This window comes from Heteronotia binoei, chromosome 1 (genome assembly GCF_032191835.1).
Source record: "Heteronotia binoei isolate CCM8104 ecotype False Entrance Well chromosome 1, APGP_CSIRO_Hbin_v1, whole genome shotgun sequence".
Taxonomy (NCBI): Eukaryota; Metazoa; Chordata; class Lepidosauria; order Squamata; family Gekkonidae; genus Heteronotia; species Heteronotia binoei.
Window position 1 is genome coordinate 129332202 of NC_083223.1, and position 18602 is coordinate 129350803.

At 38.1% G+C, this 18602-nt stretch overlaps 1 protein-coding gene across 1 annotated transcript in view; it reads left to right on the forward strand.

Moving 5' to 3' along the window:
• ADGB (androglobin) overlaps nucleotides 1-18602 on the forward strand; it is a 172964-nt gene that overhangs the window by 76993 nt on the left and 77369 nt on the right. Inside the window, exons 15-18 of the mRNA XM_060240692.1 lie at nucleotides 9650-9818; nucleotides 11094-11157; nucleotides 12389-12491; nucleotides 17887-18028. Of these exons, the coding sequence (XP_060096675.1) occupies nucleotides 9650-9818; nucleotides 11094-11157; nucleotides 12389-12491; nucleotides 17887-18028 (478 nt within the window). The remainder of the gene's footprint in view (nucleotides 1-9649; nucleotides 9819-11093; nucleotides 11158-12388; nucleotides 12492-17886; nucleotides 18029-18602) is intronic.

Genomic DNA, 18602 nt, shown 5'->3' on the forward strand with positions numbered 1-18602 from the left:
GTTTAATTTTTGTACAAGATCATTTTTTCTTTCCCTTACCCACTTTTTCATTCTATGCCATTTTTTCACAATTGCTATAGGAACAGGTAGCTCAAAATGTTTCAGATTTTATTAATGTGGTCAACGGTAAAGAATGGCTGCAGTTTACTTCCAAGTGTGAAGAAACCATAAAGGAAGTTTGCCGTGTTGAACTGAATCAAAGATGACACTCAAATTCAGTAACTTCCGTACAAGCATTTGCAGAATAAGATTTCAATGCTGATATAGAGAGACCTCTAGAGGTGAAAGCTGTAGTCTGCAGCTTTTTATTTATCCAGTATTTTCATGAAGAAGATTATGGTATCCATAATCTTTATTGGTTCATTTACAAACTTCAGAATATCTGCCAAGAAAACATTTATTCTTTCTTTTTTCAATCCCTTCTGAAAATCAATTTTCAACATATGTGCTGCATGAGCGTTGCAGAATTTTGTTTCAAGCTATTATAGATAAACTCTTTCATTTGGTTTAGAACTGGTTTTGTATTAATGAGCAAAAAAGAAAAGTTTATGGCAAGCATTTAAAGGGGAAATCTGATGTTTCCAGGAACTGTGTTTGAGCTTGTAATGCCTGCACATGCACACACAAGTGGTGCTACAGCTAAGTGCATGTGCCTTATTGCACACCCTGCAACTATAGTTCCCAGCACCACCAAGCTGGAAACTTAACCAGTTCAACTCTGCTAAAAGGAGCACTCCTGGGAACAAGAAGAGATATGTAAACTGTATAAAAATATACAACCTATGTCAGACAAATAATAAACGACTGTATTGATCACTTTTATACTGAAGATGAGCATTATAGTATTCTGATATTTGTATTTCTGAGCAAAAGGGAGTGTAAGTTTGGCCCCATGTCTAGGTACAGACACTACATAAAATGTTTGCAAGAAACAATCAAGAGAAGAACCAACTAAACAGAGAGCAGATACTCACCAAACAAGTGGCTTCTTAGCTGATCTGCAGCGCAGTGCTGTTCTGAGCAGAATAAAACCCTCTTAGCTCATTGATTTCAATAGAAGGATATCACTCTGCTTAGCATGACACTGCTGGGCATGTAGTTCACAGCAGTGTAGTGTTGCATCTAGAGTAAGGAGTTAACATTTTTTAAAATCTGTACATGCATGTATGGAGTTGCTGGTTCATGCCCATGTGTGGAATCTCATTTTACATATCAAGCTGTAGAAAACTTCTGGGAAGTGCAGATCAGTTTGTAACACATGTTTTGAGCAGGTCAAATTTGTATTCCAGCCTATGCAGTTAAACATGTTGCCAACATCTCTGTTTCCAAGGCACAAAACTCTCTTGTAATGTAATGCAAATTATTAGAACATAATTTTTAATTTATTTTATTAGTATTAGAAGAGAATTTTAAATTGGTTTTAGTAGTTTGACCTATACAATTCTGTAATGAATATTAATAATGGAAACAGCATATTTAAAAAATCCTTGTTGTCAGACACCACAAAAGCAAATATCAAACAGCTTAGGAAAGCACATTGAGAAAATGCCAGTTATTTACCCAAATTCATAAAAATGTAGCAGGATGCCATTTAAAATAAATGGCTGCACATTCATAGTGCTGCACTTGTGTTCCTGCCTACTTGTATCACCAGTAACTCATTGGTTGCTTTTCTTTAATGACAAAAAGTTCTGCTTGGAGAGGGGGAGACAGAGGCTGATTCTACATTCATGTTTGGGTCTGATTTTCTGAGCACTGAAATCGGCTTCTAGAAATCCAGAGTATAATTTTCATCTACACTCAAAATTTTGCTCCTAAACTTCCCCTCCGCATTTGCTTGCTTTACTGGAGGGGAGGAGGGGGGCAGGTTTAAGAGTTCCTTTGTTCTTTCTTGAGAAACGAGTTTATTGCCCTGTTTCCCAGGAAAGATATCTTTATGGTCCTGTGGAATGAGCTTCCTGGAAAACCCTCATACAAAAGTAGTCTTGGAAAGTCAGGGGCAACTCCGTGCTGAAAACAGTGTCAGAGCCAATTCAGGAATTTAAATGTAAATGACAATCAAAATACCAGAGCAAGACAGAAGTTAAGGCACATTGTAATGTAGATGATCACTTTTGAAAGCGCAGCATTACTGGATCTTTTGCCCAGTGTAAAATCTGCATTAGTTTATTGCAAGCATATACTTGGCATCTCTTTTGCTGGGTGCATTCACACTACGCTAAATAATGAGTTTTGCAATTGGATTTTTGCAGTTCTTACACAGTTGCAAAGCACATTATTTAGTGTAGTGTGAATGCACCCTCTTTGAGCATGCCCTCTTTGTCTTATTTTAAACTATTAAAGATTATGAACGTTGTCACTGGAATCCTCCTCTTTCTTTTGCATCTGTTAAAATTTTTATTTTGATCCTTGGCTTCTTCCCAGCCCACACAAATTCTGAAATCTTCCTCTGCCATCTGTTAAACTGTTTGCTGTCCTTCACAATCGGAATAGTTTGAAATAAATACATTATTCTTGGTAAAATATTCATTTTAATTGCAGCTATTCTTCCCAGCAATGACAAATTAAGTTTATTCCATTTTATCATGTCTTCATCCATTTTACGCCATAGCTTCTCATAATTATTTTTAAACAAATCAATGTTCTTCATTGTTACCTCCACACCCAAATATTTTACCTTCGAGGTAACTTCACAACTTGTTAGCTTTTGTAACTCCTTTTGTTTACTTACTTGCATATTCTTACATAAAATTTTTGATTTTTCTTTATTTATATAAAATTCCGCCAGTTCTCCATATTCTTGTATTTTAGCTAATAGCAAGGTTTGGATTGGACATGAGTTGGATTTTCATTTGTAAACATTATATCATCTGCAAATGCTCTATATTTATAAATAAATCCTTTTATTTTTAATCCTTCTATTTCTTTGTCTTCTTGAATTTGCATCAGCAAGATTTCAAGTGTCATTATAAACAACAGTGGAGAGAGCGGACACCCTTGTCTTGTACCTTTACTAATTATCATATCTTCTGTAAGGTCTGCATTTATACATAGCTTTGCACGTTGTTCAGTATATATTGCTTTTATCATCCTTATAGATCTTTCTCCCAACTCCATTTTCTCCATAACTGCAAACATAAAGTCCCAGTTTAGATTATCAAATGCTTTCTCTGCATCCACAAAGAATAATGCTACTTCCTTTTCTGGATGTCTTTCATAATATTCTACAATATTTACAACAGTCCTAATATTGTCTCTTATCTGTCTTTTGGGGAGAAACCCTGCTTGATCTTCCTTTATAAAGTTTATCAAATATTGCTTAAGTCATTCTGCCAGTATTCTTGTGTATATTTTATAGTCATTATTCAATAATGAAATCGGTCTATAATTTTTTACATTTGTGACATCTCTATCTTCTTTTGGAATTAACAAAATCACTGCTTCCTTCCATTTATTTGGTATTTTACCTTTTAATCTTATCATGTTCATCAATTTTTGGAACTTCAGTATTAATTCCTCTTTAAATGTTTTAATAAACTTTGCTGTATATCCATCTGGCCCAGGTGCCTTTCCAATTTTCATTACATTGATCGCTGCTTCAATCTCTATTCTTTCAATTGGCGCATTCAAAACTTCTTTCATATTTTCTGTTAAGGGTGCTAATTTAATATTTTGTAAATACAGTTCTATCTTTTCTTTCTTTATTTTAACACCCTTAAATAGTTTAGCATAATATTTAAAAAATTCTCTTTTTATTTCTTCTTCATCCACCATCTCTCTTCCATCAACCACAATCTTACTAATAATTTTACTTTCTCACTTTTTTTTTTTTTCAATTGCCAGGCTAGGTACTTTCCAGGTTTATTTGCTCCCTCAAAAGACTTTTGCTGTAATTTTTTTCAAATTCCATTCCAGTTCTTTATTTAACAAATGTCTAATTTGTGTTTGTAATATTGTAATCTCCCTCATAATTTTCTTTTCCCCTGGCCTTTTCCTTAATTCACCTTATTTTGTCTTTATTTCATTTTGAATGTCCAACATCTGTTTATCTTTTGCCCTCTTATCTTTATTGTTCAATGTTATCACTATTCCTCTCATTACTGCCTTATAGGCATCCCACACCGTCTGGAATTTAATATCTTCTCTGTTGTTTATTTGGAAGAAAGCTTTGGTCTCGTTTTCTAGAGATGTCACTATTTTTTATTCTGTAGTAAATCTTCATTTAATCTCCATCTTCTTAATTTTTTCAACGAATTTGTAATCCACATTATTGGGTTATGATCAGCTCCTATTTTAGGCAAAATCTCAATTTTCTTTGTTATAAGGCCCATATCTTTAGTGCCCCACAACATGTCAATTCTAGAAAATTGCTGAAAAATTGTCTTGCTGAAAAAAGGTATACTCCCGTACATCAGGATTAAATTTCCTCCATATATCTTCCAAATTTTCTTGTTTAACCAATTCAAAAAAAGATTTTGGCAATTTTCCTTCTTTATTATTTTTTTTGTCCAGATCTATCCAATGCATTCTGAATTGTTCCATTAAAGTCCCCCATTATCAAAACTTGATCATATGTCAGTTCATCAAGTTGTTGTGTAATATCCTTTAAAAATACAGCTTTCACTCCATTTGGCGCGTACAATCCCAATAACTTTTTTTCCCATTCAAATTTATTTCTACTGCTACAAATCTTCCATTTTTATCTTTAAATACTAAGTTCGGATCCAATTCCTGTTTAACATAAAAAATCACTCCCCTTTTCTTCTGCTCAGCCAAGGAATAAAATTCTAATCCCAATTGTTTATTCCATAAAAATTTATAATCCTTTTGCTTGATATGTACTTCTTGTAGACAAACTATATTACAATTTTGCTTTTTAATCCAATGAAATGTTGCCCTTCTTTTTTGCGGTGAATTTAGTCCATTTACATTCCAAGATAATAATTTGTAATCCATCATGGTGCAAATTCTTTATTTTCTTCATCAAATCTACGCAGTTCCTGTTCATTTGTAATTGTAATTCTTTTTCCCTGAATTTCAAAGCTCAAACCTTCAGGTATTATCCATCTATACCTCATTTCATTGTCCCGTAATTTCTCTGTCAGTTTATTGTATGTTCTTCTGTCATTTATCACTTGCTTTGGTAATTCCTTCATGATTCTTACTCTACTAACTGCCACTATCAATGTATTTTCAAAATTTTTGTTCATGATCTTTCCCACCATTTCTCTTGGTAGATTATTTTTTTTGGCATAGAATGAATTCACTCTATACATATAGTCATACATGTTTTTAGTCTCTTCAGGATCTTCCTCCAAAAATTCTGCAATTATTTTTATTATATATTCTTTCAAGTCACTCTCTTCCTTTTCAGGTACTCCTCTCAGACGTATCTGAGTCTCCATTAATTTGCAGTCATGGATTGCCACTTTTTCTTGTATTTTCAACAAGGTGGAATCATGTACTTTCATTCTCCCTTCTACCTCCTGCACTTTCTTAGATGTTTCCTCCGTCTCATTTCTGAGATCCTCAATATCTTTTTAAATCTCTTCTATAATTTCTTTCTTAGAGGCAGTTATCATGTCTTTCATACCTTTCATCATTCTGGCCTCCATTGCCTCTAATTGTTCCTGCATTTTCTCCAAAGAAGTTGCCCTTGTATGGGTTTGCTTATGCTCTGACATTTAAAAACAACAAAAGTTTTGTTCTCACCAATTTAAAATTTAACTATCAAATTCAAAAGATTAGCGCTTGCTTTTTCCAACAAGCCTAATTTCGCCATCCTCAGAGAACATAAAAACATAAGAGAAGCCATGTTGGATCAGGCCAACGGCCCATCAAGTCCAACACTCTGTGTCACACAGTGGCAAAAAATTTTATATACACACATACACTGTGGCTAATAGCCACTGATGGACCTGTGCTCCATATTTTTATCTAAACCCTTCTTGAAGATGGCTATACTTGTGGCTGCCACCACCTCCTGTGGCAGTGAATTCCACATGTTAATCACCCTTTGGGTGAAGAAGTACTTCCTTTTATCCGTTTTAACCTGTCTGCTCAGCAATTTCATCGAATGCCCACGAGTTCTTGTATTGTGAGAAAGGGAGAAAAGTACTTCTTTCTCTACTTTCTCCATCCCATGCATTATCTTGTAAACCTCTATCATGTCACCCCACAGTCGACGTTTCTCCAAGCAAAAGAGTCCCAAGCGTTTCAACCTTTCTTCATAGGGAAAGTGCTACAGCCCTTTAATCATTCTAGTTGCCCTTCTCTGGACTTTCTCCAATGCTATAATATCCTTTTTGAGGTGCGGCGACCAGAACTGCACACAGTACTCCAAATGAGACCGCACCATCGATTTATACAGGGGCATTATGATACTGGCTGATTTGTTTTCAATTCCCTTCCTAATAATTCCCAGCATGGCGTTGGCCTTTTTTATTGCAAACGCACACTGTCTTGACATTTTCAGTGAGTTATCTACCACGACCCCAAGATCTCTCTCTTGGTCAGTCTCTGCCAGTTCACACCCCATCAACTTGTATTTGTAGCTGGGATTCTTGGCCCCAGTGTGCATTACTTTGCACTTGGCCACATTGAACCGCATCTGCCACGTTGACGCCCACTCACCCAGCCTCAACAGATCCCTTTGGAGTTCCTCACAATCCTCTCTGGTTCTTACCACCCTGAACAATTTAGTGTCATCCGCAAACTTGGCCACTTTACTGCTCACTCCCAACTCTAAATCATTTATGAACAAGTTAAAGAGCATGGGACCCAGTACCGAGCCCTGCGGCACCCCACTGCTTACCGTCCTCCACTGCGAAGACTGCCCATTTATACTCACTTTCTGCTTCCTATTACTCAGCCAGTTTTTGATCCACAAGAGGACCTGTCCTTTTACTCCATGACTCTCAAGCTTTCTAAGGAGCCTTTGATGAGGAACTTTATCAAAAGCTTTCTGGAAGTCAAGGTAAACAACATCTATCGGGTCTCCTTTGTCCACATGTTTGTTCACCCCCTCAAAGAAATGTAACAGGTTAGTGAGGCAAGATCTTCCCTTGCAGAACCCATGCTGAGTCTTCCTCAATAACCCATGTTCATCAATGTGCCTACTCATTCTGTCCTTGATAATGGTTTCTACCAACTTTCCCGGTATTGAAGTCAGACTGACTGGCCTGTAATTTCCCGGGTCTCCTCTGGAACCTTTTTTAAAGATGGGGGTGACATTTGCTACCTTCCAGTCCTCAGGAACGGAGGCAGATTTCAATGAAAGATTACAGATTTTTGTTAGAAGATCCACAAGTTCAACTTTGAGTTCTTTCAGAACTCTCGGATGTATGCCATCCGGACCCGGTGACTTATTAGTTTTTAATTTGTCTATCAGTTGTAGGACCTCCTCTTTTGTCACCTCAATCTGACTAGAGCCTCCTAGGCTGAGATATTAATTTTTAACATTTTTATTTCTTTCAAAATGGCAGTCGCAACTTTCTGCTTCTCTTTAAAAAAAAATTCTTTTTTCCTTTAAAAGCTTCTAAAATCCAATATTAACAATAATGTCCAATTGTATTTATCCTTTCAACACCACCCCAATTATTTCCAACAATTATTAATGTCCCAAACACCTTAACATTATTATTTTAATTTTGATCTCCTTGCAATGGCCGCCGATGTTTTTCTATGGTATTATAGTCCTAGAGTAGGCTTTTTATCTAATGCTTCCTGCTTTACTTGCCACCAAATCCCGTTTTCGCTGGTAGAGAGATCTCACGATACTTGACTTACTTCCTGTGTTGACTGTGTATGCTGCAGGTCTGTGACGATGGTGCTCTTTTTTCAAAACCGCAAGTAGAGCAAATAATAAATTCCTTCTCACTTTTAGCACTGTCCTTTAAATTTAAAAAGTCCAAATTTCACTTCTTCATCCCTTTTTCTTCCAAGCTTTCTAGATTTCCATTTCCCACCTTTTGAATTTATTCTGTTTAATTTTAAATAGTCCCGGAATGAAAGATAGTAATCTGTACCTTTTCTGCAAATTATCCAGATCCACACCGGTCTTGTGTAGCTTTAGATGTTTAGTAATGTCCAAGAAGGTTAGGATTCTGTCGAGCTTATGTCAAATAAATGACTCTGGAAACTTCTGCAGATGATGAAAATGCAACTCTTCTCTGGAGACCCCTCAAAGCCTCAAAGGAGCCCCACCCCACCCCCGGGACTCCCTTTTAGCCAAGGTAAATCTCCTCAAAGTTTTCTGTGCATATCTTGGACTAATCTCTGACTGAGAAAAGTAGGCAGTAGGCATTAATTTGCTTTCCACTACCCCGAACAGCAATTCCAGCCTGCTCCATTTATGAGAAGCAGCTCAGCTCAGCAGCAAACAGTTTAACAGATGGCAGAGGAAGATCTCAGAATTTGTGTGGGCTGGGAAGAAACCAAGGATCAAAATGAAAATTTTAACAGATGCAAGAGGAGGATTCCAATTACCAGATTTAAAATTATATCATGAAGCAGTCTGCTTAGTGTGGATAAAAGAATGGGTGATGCTATTAAACAGAAAACTTTTGGCATTGGAAGGTCATGGAAATAAATTCGGCTTGCACGCCTATATGTACTATGAAAAAAAAAGATGGATGGTTTTTTCTCTCACCATTATATAAGAAATAATTTGTTGAATACGTGGATGAAATATAAGAAATATGGTGATGAGAGAAAACCGTTATGGAAATCTCAAATGATTAAGTGGGCAATTAATGTAAATAAAGAAATACAGATGGAAATTTGGGGATATCTTTGGAAGAATTCTATAAAGCTTTCAACATGTCATAGTATTAAAGAGAACTGTTTTAAAATGATGTATAGATGGTATATAACTCCTAAAAAGTTGGCAATAAGATGCCAGATAGATGTTAGAAGTGTAAAAAACATGAAGGTTCTTTTTAGCATATGCGGTGGACTTGTGAAAGCGCAAAATAATATTGGCAGATGATTCAACAAGAAATATCTAGGATCTTGCTATATGAAATCAAGAAAGTTCCAGAGACTTTTCTGTTGGGATTATATATGGAAAAATTTCCAAAAGAAGATAGAACTATAATTTGGTACTTGCTCTCAGCTGCTAGGACATTGTATGCACAGTTGTGGAAGCAAGAAAGAATACCAGAGAGATGGGATTGGATTATAAAAGTTATAACGTGGAGTGAAATGGACAAAGTAACAAGAATTTTAAGACACTATGATCTAGAAACTTTTAAGTTGGAGTGGAAGAAGTTTAGAAGTTATATAGAAAAAGAGTGGAAAATAAAAGGACATTGGACAATTTTTGATAATGATTAAGTCTAAAAAGAAAGAAAAATAGAATTTTTTGTTTTATTAGTTAAGGGTACCTTTAAATATTAGTATTTTAAGTATACAACACCGTCATGGGTCAAGCAATGGGGGGAGGGGAGGTTAGAAAAGTAATATATGGGATAGATAAAAAGAAGTAATTAATAATGCAAAGAAATGATTGTTACCATATGTTACTAAAATAAAATTGTTTTAAACAAAAAAAAAAGATTATGAACTTTGTCTTGTGTGTGTCTTTTAGGTTCACACGTAGAACATAGTCTTATGGACATCTCACTGCATTTCTTTCTTACCTTTACAGATGAATCGACTGAAAAAATAAGTACTGATGCTGTTCAGTTGTTAGAATTAACTGATCCTGGCTTAGGCAATTATTTGATAAATAAGTCTCAGGAAGAAATTGAGACAGAAAAGAATCCCATTTCAAAAGAAATATGGATAGACTATGAAGATTTCTGTACTTGTTTTCAGTAAGAAATATTGTTATGTTGTCTAATTTATAGTGTTGTATTGCCACTGATGCATCCAGTCATTATCAGAAGATGCACAGAGGTTTTCCCTGCATTCAGTAGCCCCTTTCAATCCCCAGAAAAATGATGTCAAAAGTTGGGGGAAGTCACATGGGTAAAAAACTGTATAGGTCGAGTTGGAGTAGACAAAGAGGAGGTGGAAGGACAGGTGGAGGGTAGTTGCAAGAAGGAGGTGGGGTAGGCAGGGAGGAGGCTTCTTCTAAAAGCACAGTTCTGCTGATGAAAGAGGAAGGAGGAGCAGTTCGGCCAGTCACCCCCCAACACATCTAGTTATTTGTCCATGCAGATTGAAAGGGATTTCTGAGATATGATAATGCAAAAAAATCCACATTTGTCAATACCATCTGTTGACTGGATCCAAGCCTAACAAATGTGATCCAATGCAGTTATTCCAGTTGGAGCTCACTGATTTCAATTAGTTTAAATGTGAGTAACTAACTAAAGGATTGCACTGTTAATCTTCTATACAGGCCAGTACATTACCACACTACTACTTGGTAGGCTAAAGTATTTTATTATGCTTCTTGATGCCAGGACTTTTTTTGTAGCAATCCTCCAAGAGTTTGATGTAGCCAATCCTCTAAGAGCTTACAGGGCTCTTAGTGCAGGGCCTACTGTAAGCTCGAGGAGGATTGGCTACATCGGAGGGGGGAGGTGGTGCAGCCTAATATGCAAAGGAGTTCCTGCTACAAAGAAAGCCCTGCTTGTTGCCAATCATACCAAACATGTCTTACTGACAATGTACATACTGCTGTTCTGCATCTGCAGCTTTAGTGTTTAGAAATGCTGCTTCTGAGGCACAGGAAAAGTTCAGGCTAAAAATGAAAGCTACTGTTGGCTGTGACTCTAGTGCTGCAAAAATCTTAAAGCACAGAATATCAAATCCCTTTTTCTTAAAAGGTACTTAAATAGTTTTAAAGCTGGTTTCCCCTGTCACTTGGTAGAAAACCCTCACATCTGGCAACTAGTCATAAGTGAGGGAGGGGACACAATCAGAATATTCAGATGATTTTCTCTGTATGTTCTCAGAGACAGAGAAATTATATTCCCAGTTACAAAGTTTGATTTGTTGTAATCTGCCAATGCTGAATAACTGTTAAGGAGATAGAGTGACTATATGAGTCAGCACTGTAATTAAACAAAATGTGGCACAAGAAAGAGATTTGTTCATAATTAATGCTTAAATAAGCACCTTGTTCTTTATTTCCCATCTAGGAATATCTATGTTTTCCATAAACCCAATACCTATGCTTACAGCTATCAGAAATCAGATTTTAGGGTAAGTGTATAAATTGCATGGTTTATTGATCTCTATGTAACCAGCAAACTGTAGCATAATTTTACATATGTGCTTTAAATGTATTTTGTTAACCAATAAAATGTTACTTAGAACAACAGGCCAGTATAAGAAAGATTGATTCAAAGCATACAGCTCAGTCATTGACATTAAAAATATCTGCCAACAGATCAAAGGTAATTTAATATAGATACAATAATGGTTTGATCCCTAAAGTCAGCTCACTCTTATGTCGACATCATTGTGATTACATTATCCAGAAGTTATGTCATCATGCAAAGCTCATCGTGGTTACCATAAGAGTTTTTGGCCAGAATGCTAGTGCATCCATGTGCAATGTGCCTGGCATGATGACATCACTTCTTGTGTGCAATTCTTTTCATGCATGCATGCAGGAACATCCCAGAATGGATCTAGGTAAGACCTGGCAACCCTTTACTCCAAAGAACAACTGTTATCACCAGGGCGTATTTTTTAGAAAAAGCCCAGCAAGAATGCATTTGCATATTAGGCCACACCCCCAACATTATCATTGTTTCTCACAGGGCTTTTTAATAGAAAAGGCCTGACTTGAACTAATTTGCATATTAGGTAACACCTCCTGACACCAATCCAGCTGGAACTGTGTTCCTGCTCAAAAAAAGCCCTGGTTATCACCAAATTACATTGTGCAGTACAGTGGATTAAAATGCATAACCTACTTCACTGGTCATGATAAAAAGGATGGGGACAACCATGTGCACCACTTAAGCTCCTTCATGGGAGGGTAGATTAGCATGCTCCAAATAAGTATATAAAATACATTTCAGCTTGCAAGAGATTTAGTTCACGAAGATTTAGTCCACCAAGTGAACACCATAATTGTGCTAATGAACCAATTTGATTTCAAGGCATGTGTTGCATTTAATAATTTCGTTGTACTTACTTAATATTCAGTTATAGAACTCTCAAACCAATTACTTTGTTATGGTACTGTTTTCCTAAAATTAAAATCAATAGTTCAGGAAAACATACATAAAATGTTTCATAAGAGAAATTCAAACATTTTCGATGGTTAAAACAAGTTAATTGCTGAAGGATGTGCTAAAGAAAACACTTTGAACAAAGTCAGTATTCACTTTATATCCTATAATCACAGAGTTTGTAACATAAGTCAAATATTAGTTAACAATGTTGAACAGAAATTAAACATGGATCCCTTTTCTCCTTATAGATGGTAGATGATCGTGTCTCCTATTATTTGTGTGTGGACAGTGTGAAACCTATTGAAATGCTAATTAGTTTTTCGGCATTAGTACACTGGGGAGATTCAGGAGGTAAGCTGAGTATTAAGCAGAAAGCAAATATTAATATTGATTCTCCTGGATTCCTCCAAAGGGTACTCAAAGACAGCCAATTAGAGCTCCAATATTATTTCTTTGTTTGCCTTCCCTGTTTTATTGTGTCCATTTTTACCAAGTCTTTGGAAGTCCTGTTGCTATTTCTTACTTTTTGACTCAGAGTATTTTGTGTAACTTCTTGCACAGGTGAACCGGCCCGCCCATAACTTTAATCGAGCCCGCGGCTCTTTTCTCCCCCTCTCTCCGCTGCCTGTTCTCACCTTTTGAAGCTGGAGGCTGTCAAAGTTCCCAGCTCTTGCCTTTGCCTGCTTTGGCAGAAAGCTCTTCTGGGCTTGCAAAGTTGCAAAGAAAATGGGGAATGGATTTTCTTTTAAGGTCTTTGTGCCCAGATAGATTATTCTGGAACTGGAATGACAGCCTCCAGAGTAGCAAGAGAGTCCCTAGCAAAAGAATCTGTGTTCTGGGACTGGAATGAGAGGGCACAGAGTGGAATGACAGCCCCTGAGAGTAGCAGCAGTGTTCTGGAAATGGAATTCCACTCTGGGAGCCCTCATTCCAATCCCAGAACACTTCTGCTTTCCCAGGGACTGTCATTTCACTCTGCAGGCTGTCATTCTAGTCCCAGAGAAGTCTATCTGGGCCCAGAAACCTTAATGGAAAATCCATTCCACACTTTCCTTGCAACTTAGTCTGTCTTGCAATTTCAATGGAGTGGAGCTCAAGTAATTTAATTTTCCAGTTTTGTATGTTGCCTAAGTTGTTGCTTGCTGGAGTTGTCAACTTGCAAATAAACGGTTGATGTTTTGAGCTAACTTGTCTTTGCCGAATGGCCTGAGAACAGGTTCCTGAGTGAGTACTCTAACCTGGGAATTCAAAAGCAACGAGGGACATTACATTGGCAAGCCATGGTGTGGTGGAGGTGGGAGAACCTTGCAGTGCCCAGCCATTTCATGTTTTCCTAGGCTTAGAACATTTAATATTTTAAGTTTATATTTTAAGTTTCTGCTGTGATCTTTATGCTTTTCCTTGATGCTTTATTTTAAAAATTGCATTGCCAAATCTCACTTTTCCCTCATCTTTCCAGTTTAGGTAGGCATCTTTTAAGGGGGGAGGGGAGATTTGGAGGATTCAGTTATCAAATTCTGCAGTAATTTTAAACATGTTTGTATTTTAAGTAAAAAATAATGTCTTTAGTTGTTTGTCTATATCCTTTATAAAGTTTATATCTCCATTACCTGGTATTACATTTTTTTTACATTCATGGCCCAGCACCGCAAAGTCTCATTTATGTCAGATCCGGTTCAACGCTCCTGTTCTTGCATGTTACTGAGTGCAAAGCTTTTGCCTAGTACTCATTCAAAAGTGGATTTAATATGCAGATTTTGCTCTGTATCCCCCTAAAAATGGCAGAAGGGGCTGTTTCCAAATGACATTGTACAGTTGTCCACATTTCAGGTTTTCCCCAAGCTCAATGCTGTGTTTCTGTAAAGTTCATACTATAAGCAGGTTTAGGATCCATATGGATGTGTGGATTTCCACACCTCTCCACACACATCCTATGCTATACTTTTTGTCATTCTCCCCCCCACACTTAAAAAAAAAAAAAACCCTAGTAGTAGATATATCATTACAGTGTAATTGTATTATAGCAATATGCCTACTGTCATTTAAAAAAAAAAAAGCACAAAGTATTCTGGTGATGGAGAGCAGGGAATGGCAGGTACAAGGGGAAAGCATGGAGAATCTCCTCTATGAATGCTCTTTTGCTGCTACTTTGAATACCTTGGCATTCACAGTAGCAATGAAAGTAACCTAAGAAATTATTCCCAAACCCTGAGCAAATTTTCTTACTGAAATTTTGCTAGTTCCATTCCACTCGCTAGATCATTCCTCGTGCACTGAAACTACATACATAAAAGCTAGCTCCATGGGCAGCCATATTGGTCTGAAGCAATAGAATAAAGTTTGAGTCCTGTGGCACCTTTAAGACCAACCAAGTTTTATTCAAGGTATGAGCTTTCGTGTGCATACATACTTCCATTTCAGTGCATCTGAGGAAGTATGGCACTTACACAGAAGCTCATACCTTGAATAAAACTTGGTTGGTCTTAAAGCTGCGCCTGGACTCAAAGTTCATCCTTTACAATAATAAAAGTGTAGTGGTATTGGCAAAATTGAGCTCTCCCATTGGTTGAATGCTGTGCTCCAGAACCATTGGCCCATCACCTGTCACTCTGCACCTGTACACACCTATTGGCTCAGTCCCCTTGTCCTGCACCCACTTCAGCTCGGAATGTTGAAAAGAACTGCTAAAACCCTCAGAGGCCCTCTTAGCTCAGACAGACACATCACTGTCTGCTCTCCCACAGAATGCCTCACAAACAGCTCACACTGTCCTGCACCCATGTGCCTCTGCTGGCCCCTAAATGGCCCACACAGATAGCTTGTCCCTCTGCTCCATCTCGGGGTAAGGATTACCCCTTGTGGGACACCACACACCAAGAAGTAACACAGTGAAACCCTTTCCCAAAACACCACCCTCAGTCCCCGACTATGGTGAAAGGAGACCAGCCACTGTAAGGTCATCTCCTGTATCCTTGCATTGGCAAGGCAGTGCATCATAAGATCGTAACTGACTGTGTCAGACACTACTGTTAAGCAACAACAGCAGTGCTGACCCACCTCAATCCAGGCATCTCCAGAGGTCATTTGTGAGGGCAATCAAGGCCATCTCTGTCCTATACCTGGGGTGGAAGCCAGATTGGAATGACTCCAGGATAGAGGAGTCATCCAGGAAAACCTGAAGCTGTTCATCTACCTCTCTCTCAACTACCTTGCACAGGAGCGGAAGGTTCAATACTGGGCAGTAGTTGGGTAGGACCAAAGGGTCCAAAGATGACTTTCTCAAGAGCAGCCTCACCATTGCCTCCTTTAAAGTCCCTGGAAAAATCCTTGAAGTCAGAGATAGATGATATCTCCCAGAGGATCCTGTATTCCATATCCATTAGCCTTTACCAGCCATGACGGACATGGGTCCACAGCCGCCAGGATCCTGCTGACTTCATCCTGGGAGAGTTGACTGAACTGGTCCAATATTGGGCTAGAAGATGGCCAAAGGGTTCCCAGTTCAAGCGCTGGTGGAATGTCAGAACTTTGTGAAATAGCTCACAAAAGCTTCACAGCTAATATCCAGTTCCCTAACACTTTGGGATCCCTGCAGAAGGGAAGTTAGCGGTCTGATTATTCTAAATATGCTGGGTTAGAGCTCGCAGATGCAATGGAGGATGCAAATAAATCCTTCTTTGCAGTTTTGTTGTCGTCTCATAGATTTTCATAAGTGTTCTATAAGATGCTCTTGCTGCCTTGTCACAACCACACTCAGACCGATTCCCCACTCACTTTGTTCTGGTCTCTTTGCAACTTTTCCCACGGTGCTTCTGCAGGATTTCGCACATGCTGCCCTGGGGTGATGAGTTGCTCCATCTCTTTTCGAGTTCTCTCCATGGTAGGCAGAAATCGGTTTTCAGAGGATCCTACCTGCTGCGGAGGGAACTTGAAGAGAAGCTTGCTGCCCCAGGGCAGCTTGTGTGACATCCAGCTGAAGTGCCGCAGGAAAAGGAGCACTGAGACTGGAACAAGGCGAGTGGGGAATCAGTCTCATTCTATCATACTTGTTCTAGCCATCTTAGCTCCCATTTCATCCTCCTTAACTCTGGGGTATACCATGGAGCTAGTTTGGTGTGGGATCAAAGAGGGCATCAGGGAGCAACATTGTTGATGACTTCAGAGAGTCAGCTATGCCAGACCTCCACCAGCTCATCTGACATGCTGCCAGGAGCATCAGATCCCACAGAGCATTCTGGAAACCAATAGGATCCATTTGTTTCTGCCAGATCTTATGCACCCATCGTGTACTCAGCTTAACATCCAACAGCTGATATCTCAATAGAGCACAACAATTCTCAACCAGTAATTAATAATTCATTGACAACTAATGTAGATCTGCCAGGCAGGGAACAAACAAGTTAAATCCTAACTAAAAGGAGGAGAGGAGAATGATGTGAGCGCTTTTTTTGTTCCCCATTATGGAGAAAGGTGGGATATGTGTGAAATAAATAATATAGCTGTAGATGGGGAAGAGAAAAAAGGTAGGTTGGTGAGTGAGAAGGAGAGAAGGAAACAGGGAAAACTGAGGATATGGGGCTTTCAGAGGGACAAAAAAAGGAAATAGTTTGAAGATGGTGATCCAGGGAAAAGTGAGGCCTGTTCCCCTGCAATTCCTTGCATAATCTGCAGTGCGGATCCCCATCACACAACTTGAACCAGCCTAGAAGCTGGCACTGCACAACTGGGACAGACTTTCCCAGGAAGAGGCTGCCAGCAGGAGGGAAGAATGGAAAACTGAATACATGGGGGCATATATAGGTAGGTTGCCTGGTGAGAGAGAATGAAGCAGGAAAAGCAGGAGAGGCTATGGTAGCTTTCAAGAAAAATAAAGAGAGAATAGTAGTGGAGAGGAAAATAAGATGCCCCCTGCATGCTCACACAGACACACATGACAGTTTTTGAGACACATTTTTTGCCCAGAATGCAAAAGAAATTACATTGACAAAGGGTGCAGTGAGGGAAGGTGCTCAAATTAGATTCATTCTTTAAGCCTCAGAGTCTTTTAATGGGCCTTATTTCATCCACACGTGAATAGAGACCATTCATTGAGACAAAGATGCCAAAGGCATATCCCTAGCATTCATACTCCCATGTATGCTAAATGCTTTAACCTGTACAAAGAGGGCAAAGGGAAAAGGATATTTCTTTGTTTTCTTTTTTGCCTGAGTAAAACATGTTGCTGTTGTTAGTAGTGTCTTCAAATATATTCCACCCATTTTCCTGGAACCACGCCATAATATACTGAGAGGAAAAATTAAGGAAATACATTTTGTGCTATATACAATTCAAATACAAAGTGCTAATTTGGCTTTATTTAGCTTTCTATCAGAGATGAAATGTAGAATCAGTAACCAAAATGGTCATTCATTTTTAACTTTGCCCATCTCTACTATTCAAAAACTGATTATTAACTAATGGTTGTTTTCATGATATTTAGAAGCAACAAAAATGGGTTGTTCTACATATCTATAAAGATAAACAAATGGGGACCTGCAACAAATTGTAGGGTCCAGTAAGACTGGGACCAGAGTGTTGAGGAGCTATAACTGACCTGTTGGGCATGGGAAGCTGCTGCAATCAAAACAATAGCTCTGTGGAACCACAAATTTATTATGGCATCAGCTCTTGTGATTCTGAGCCTGAATCATGTATGATTAAAGTATGACTGTAAATATTATTATCTGTACACTTTTTATCTTAACAGTTGGACAAAAAGATTACCACTTTATACCCAAAGGCTTTCTTTTGGTTGAAAAATTTTCATGGAAGAATCTGGTTCCAGGAAAATTAATCCTAAAGCTTCATACATATGCCACCAAGGCTGCTATGATAAATCTCCCTCCTGGGTATGTGCCAGTCTGTGTACCTTTCTAGCACAGCCATTAAGAAATAATAATTGAAATAATTTAGCACTGATGTAATGTTTTAGAGTGCTTAATGCACTTCATATGTATTATCCTACTAATGCACTTCATATGTATTATCCTACTAATCCTAGTATTATCCTACTACCCTGTAAGGTAGGTCAATGGAGTTATGTTCACATTGCAGACTCAGATATGGGAAATTGAGGATTATCAATGATTTTTTTGATAAAAATTGTAAAATATGCTTTATTCAAAGTTTTCAACATCAATACAGACAATGATTATCAATGAAGACTTGTCTCAGGCTACTTGGTGAGCTCACAGCAGAACTGAGATGTGAGTCAGGAGATTCCTGATCCCAAATTCATTCTCAGTTACCGCACTGCACTTTCTTGCTATCTTTGTAATACTGACAACAAGGGAGTCAACTATTATTAATCCTGAACTGCACAATAGGGGATGAAACTGAATGGATAGTGACTGGATTCTGGCTATAAAGCACTTGGCTGAGGTAAAAGTTAAATAACAGATTTCCCATCTCATGCTCTTAGTC